At 37.6% G+C, this 5789-nt stretch overlaps 1 protein-coding gene across 1 annotated transcript in view; it reads right to left on the bottom strand.

Moving 5' to 3' along the window:
* Positions 1–216: 216 nt before the first annotated feature.
* The window catches only part of ZRANB3 (zinc finger RANBP2-type containing 3), a 287380-nt gene continuing 281807 nt past the window's right edge, over positions 217–5789 (bottom strand). Inside the window, exons 20-21 of the mRNA XM_003794377.2 lie at positions 2370–2501; positions 217–315 (exon numbers count right to left, since the gene is read on the bottom strand). Coding sequence (XP_003794425.1) covers positions 217–315; positions 2370–2501 — 231 coding nt within the window. The remainder of the gene's footprint in view (positions 316–2369; positions 2502–5789) is intronic.

A 5789-nucleotide genomic window follows, 5' to 3' on the forward strand; every position in this document is an offset into this window, starting at 1 on the left:
TATCTCAGTTTCTGTGAAGTACTTTCAAAAGGTATTTAACACTGAAAGTACTTAGTATAAAATCAGAATTTGAATCCTTGACTTTTGCTCTAACAATTTTTACTCAATATTTTAAACATGGAAAAAAAATTGTGTTAAATTCTTTCATATGTTTACCATTTGTCATCCATCCACCCATATATATATATATATATTTTATTCATATATTTTTCTTCTTTACTTCTTTACCAAAAATTGCGTGATGTCTGATCCATACTTTGGTGCTAGAGATTGTCTTCTCACCTGGCTTCTTTCCTTGGCTTGTCTGGCAGTTCTCTAAAAGTTAAAAAAATATGCATGAGTGCATATCAGGAAAAAAAGCACTGGCTATACAAGCTCAAGAACTCTTTGTATTGTTAGTCTGGAAATATTGACATTGTTACTAGACCCATTTACCAGAGGTTGGCCACTAGGGGAGGTCCCAACTACAAGGCAGAGTACTCCAGCAGCTGTGGAAAGTGACCTGAGGTCCTAGGTTCACTAGGACTACACTGGGAGGAGAAAACATACAACTTTGCGGGATATCTTGCTACCAGGTTGAGAACCAGAATCCCTCATTTGGTGATTAGGGAAGGCCATGATTCTCATGCAGTGGGCGCTCATAAGGCATCTTGGGATTTCTCAGTGTGCACTGGGTAGAAGCCCATTCATTTCCTATACTCTAGGCTCAAAAACTATCCCCATCTAAATAGAGAAGTGGATACAGAAAATAAAATGAGACCAATTAGATACAGAAAATAAAACAAGATATACTGGGATGGGATTCTTCTGCTAATCCCCTAAATAACAGTTTTCATGAGAATCTGAAAAAGAAATTATAGAAGGGGATGCATTTTCTTTGGCTATTTCTTAATTCTCGTATATGTCTTGAATTTAAACCCTGCCATGGCTTGGCACCTGTAGCTCAGTGGTTATGGCACCACCCACATACTCTGGGGCTGGTGGGTTTGAACCCAGCCCAGGCCTGCCAAACAACAATGACAACTACAACAAAAAAATAGCTGGGTGTTGTGGCAGGAGCCTGTAGTCCCAGCTACTTGGGAGGCTGAGGCAAAAGAATCGCTTAAACCCAAAAGTTTGAGGTTGCTGTGACCTGTGACGCCACTGCACTCTACTGAGGGCAACATAGTGAAATTCTGTCTCAAAAACAAACAACCCCCCTCCCCCCAAAACCCTACCTAAATAACATGATCTCATTTATGTAAAAATGTTTGCAAAGAAATCTAAAACACTAAAAGAAGGCTAGTAAAGAGCTCATATAATATGAACACTGGCAAAGGATGTAAGTAGTTCTCTAAAGTATAAACATAGGCTCAGCACCCATAGCTTAGTGAGTGGGGCACTGGCCACATACACCAAAGCTGGTGGGTTCGAGTCTGGCCTGGGCCTGCTAAACAACAATGACAATGGCAACCAAAAAATAGCTGGGCATTGTGGCAGGTGCCTATAGTCCCAGCTATTTGGGAGGCTGAGGCAAGAGTATCAAATGAGCCCAAGAGTTGGAGGTTGCTATGAGCTGTGGTGCCACGGCACTCTACTCTACCCAGGGCGACAGCGTGAGACTCTGTCTCAAAAAATAAAAAAAAAAAAATTAATGTCTTTAGTAAACAGACCAATGACAGCCCATTCTTCTCCTACCCTATCAGTATCCACTGGTCAATTAATTGGCCCTTTGTTCACTGGCGGGCTTCTGAGGGGACATGAATGAGTAAATTCCTTTGGAAAATAGGCTGCTGATCAATTCCTATGCTGTAAAAATTATCCAAAGATTTTGACTCTGTAATTTTACATCTGAGATATATATATATATTTTTGAGACAGAGTCTCTCTCTGTTGCCCTTGGTAGAGTGCTGTAGCCATCACAGCTCACAGCAACCTCCAATTCTTGGGCTTAAGTGATTGATTCTCTTGCCTTAGCCTCCCGAGTAGCTGGGACTATTGCATGTTGAGTTGACATGGTCCTACGAATGAACTATCAAGGTCCTCAGATAGTTCAGGACACCCTTAGCCACATGCAGACATGTGTCAATGCTCCAATTCACAAAACTTCCAGTTTGAGGGTCTGGTCTCTTTAAGACTGTACAATACGTAAGCTATATTTATTTTATTTTTTTCCTAGCAGGTGGTGAAAATGTCTTGGTCCCAGAATGAATTAAAAGCTTCTCTTGCATCTGTGACTGAGACCTTACAGAGGAAAAAAGTAAGTGATGAATAAAATTTTCTCAAATCTCAGACCTTGAATAGAGATTCATCTATGTAATTGTCCACAACTATATGGACAATTGCCCATCCTCGTGATGGAGGCAAAGCTGCCGGTGAGCGTCACTGACCTCTCTGTGACAGACTGTGCAGAGAGTCTGCAGGTTGTCTAGGGAGCACTGTCCCCCTCCCTTGTACACTGGATTGATGTGATCCACCTGCCAGAAATGTCCTTCTCCTGGTTTTCTTATCATTTCATTTAGCTGCAGTTAAGAACACAAGATTAGCAATTTTAAACATACGCTGTGGGAACTAATGGTTTTGCACTGTGTAGTCATGTTTATACAGCAAAATCACAGGGAAAAATACATTAGGATGGCTTCACCCAGCTTTTATTGTGAGTAGAAAAAACCCTCTAGCAATTTGAAAACAATAAAATGTGTTTCTGAAGTTTTTTTTTTTGCTTATCTAATCTATTTTGAAAAAATTACAAGCCAGTATAAAAGACCAAGACTTCTGACAGATTGGGAACAATTGTTCGTTTGTATCTTTAAGTTCATTTCCATATTCACTAAACCAAAACTGAGAAAAGAAGAACAGATTATAAATTAAAAATTTCTCAATATTTCTAACTCAAAAAGCCTTGAATTATCGACCTAAATGTGTATGTTACTCTATCAATGGCAGTTTAGTATCAATAGCTACTATTACATACCATAATTTTACAATAGAGAACTTTCCAAATTACACAGACTAGGGTGAGATTTCTATAAGTCTCTATAATTTGCATATTATGAATAAACAAAGATGTCCATTTGAAACAGGCATGCTTTAGGCCAGTCCATATACATATACTTTAGATTTAACCAATGATGACTTACATTAGAATGAGATGTATTTTAACATTTTACCTGCGGTAGAGTTTTACTTATACCACGGCAGCACAGTTGTTTAAATGTCACAAAGATGAGTATCACACTTGTTTTTATTTCCTTGGTCTTGGACAAGGAAGAAATTATTATCAACTTCATGGACTTTGGCCATGAGTATTTCTAAAACACTCTTAAGAAAACTTGTCAGGCACAATGAGCTGATCAACAGTGCTGGCCCGTGAGGAGCCAGCCCCAAGAGCCAGCAAGTTGGAGCAGAAAACTGTCCAGCTGACCTTTGTGACTGTTGCTTTACTCTCTTTGCTGAACTTCCCAACTTCCATTAGAAGATATACGTATGTGGAATTGTTTTTGAGTTTGACATTATTAGAAGCCACCACAAATGGCAGTTGTGCTTATCAAGCAAATGGCACATTCTTAGGAAAAAATCCTGTTTGGTTCTGCCTTTTATAACCAGTTTTTTCTCTCTGAGCAGCCTCCACTCTGACAAACTCAATGATCCAGAAGGTGCTTCTTTTGTTTTTCCCACCAATTGCATAATAAACACTGTGGCCACTCTTCCATACCCTAAACTCACTTCTTGAAATAATCATCCCTCTTTGTTCTTGTACCTTCAATGAATCCCCAACAATAAAAAATAAAAAAAAAGGAAAAAAAAAATCATGCTGCTTTGATGGATCCTCTCCAGTCTGAGCCCTGTAATGCTCCTTATCATAGAACACTTCTGTTTTTGATGGCTACTGTGTTACTTCTGCATTCCTGAACAGGTTGCTTTCAGGATGACCTTGAGTCGTTCCACCATGTGTCTTCTGAAGTCTTCACACTGAGGTAGCAGTGACTGGAGGCTGACTGACATCCCTGGGATGAATACCACATCAATGGGATGAATACCCCCATCAATTAGAACAAAACATCTTTCAGGAACTGTAGTTACCATTAGAGAAATACCATATTTCCCTAGCTCTCAAAAGCGTGCTAATTCATCTTTGCAGCGATACATATTAATTAATTCTATCATAATTCAGCAATACTTTACTAGGTATATATAAATAAGTTGTCTAATTAGCAGGAATTCATTTGAATTTTAGCTGGTGGAGAGTAACTCAGGATTAAATTATGCACACTACAAAATTATACGTTTGGCTTTAGTTTGAAATTTAGAATTTTTTAGATAATAAGATTAGAAATCTGAATTTTTGGAGTTAAAGTGAATATTTATGATAGTGTGTTGTAAGTACTATTTTATATAGTATATGTATATATATATATACATATATATTCACTGTAATAAAATCTGAATATACATATATATATTCACTGTAATAAAATCTATTTTCAGAGTTATCTGTTTCCCCTTGTCAGTCAATAGTAACATCATAAAAATTGGAACTACCAGACCATGGGTGGCTCTTGGTGTACTGTACCACATTTAAGATTGTTTTCCAAACTAGAAGTAGACCTACTGTTCAATCCTGTAATTCTTCAACTAGGTATATACCCAGATGATCAAAAATTATTTTACAACAAAGACATTCGCACCAGAATGTTTACTGCAGCCCAATTCATAATAGCCAAGACATGGAAACAGCCCAAGTGCCCATCAACCCATGAATGGATTAACAAATTGTGGTATATGTGCACTATGGAATACTATGCAGCCATAAAAAGACGGAACTTTACATCTTTCATGTTTACCTGGATGGATCTGGAACATATTCTTCTTAGTAAAGTATCTCAAGAATGGAAAAAAAAGTATCCAATGTATTCAATACTACTATGAAATCAATATATAATCACCTACACATTCATACAAATGGCAAAACATAACTATAGTCCAGAAATTAGAAGGGAAGAGGAGAGAGAGGGGAGGGAGGATATGGGAGGAGGGAGGGTATTTGGGGGGACCTCACCTAATGTGCATGTTGCAATGATACATTTCAAAACTATTAAGAAATTAGTATAATTGTGATGGATGTGTTACTCAGTTCAATGTAAAAATTTCATATTGTATATTGAAGCAATACCCTGAACCCCATAAATGCATCAATGTACAATGTTATGATTTAATAAAAAATATTTAATTACAAAAAAAATAAGATTGTTTTCCAAAATAACAGAATTGGAATTTAATTAAGCCTCTAGATTTTATAATCATTATTCAGGAAATTGGAGGAATAGAAGAGCATGTTAAATAACACCATAAGGATACAGAGAGAAAAATCCAGAATGTAAAAAAAGCTATATTCAAATGATCCAGTTTATTCATCAATTATGTCAAAAAAGGGATGTGCAGCATAAGAGGCATTGTGATCAAATACAATATTAGGGTTATGTTTTGACCCTAATTTGAACAAAGCAACTGAAAAAGAAATTTTCTGAGACAATCTGAGAAAACAAACATGCACTTATAATTTAGGAATTGTAATTGTGTTGGGCATGACAGCTCATATTGGGATTATATTTGAAAAGAAGGAAGGAAAGGAAAAGAGGGAGGGAGAGAGGTAGGGGAGGGAAGGAAGAAAAGAAGGAAGGAAGGAAATAAGTTTTTACCTATAAGAAACATAATGTGGCTCAGCGCCTATAGCTCAACCGGCTAAGGCGCCAGCCACGTACACCTAAGGTGGCGGGTTCGAATCCCCAGCCCGGACCCGCCAAACAACA

Source organism: Otolemur garnettii, unplaced genomic scaffold (genome assembly GCF_000181295.1).
Source record: "Otolemur garnettii isolate 467f Iridium unplaced genomic scaffold, OtoGar3 scaffold00080, whole genome shotgun sequence".
In the NCBI taxonomy this organism is placed as follows: Eukaryota; Metazoa; Chordata; class Mammalia; order Primates; family Galagidae; genus Otolemur; species Otolemur garnettii.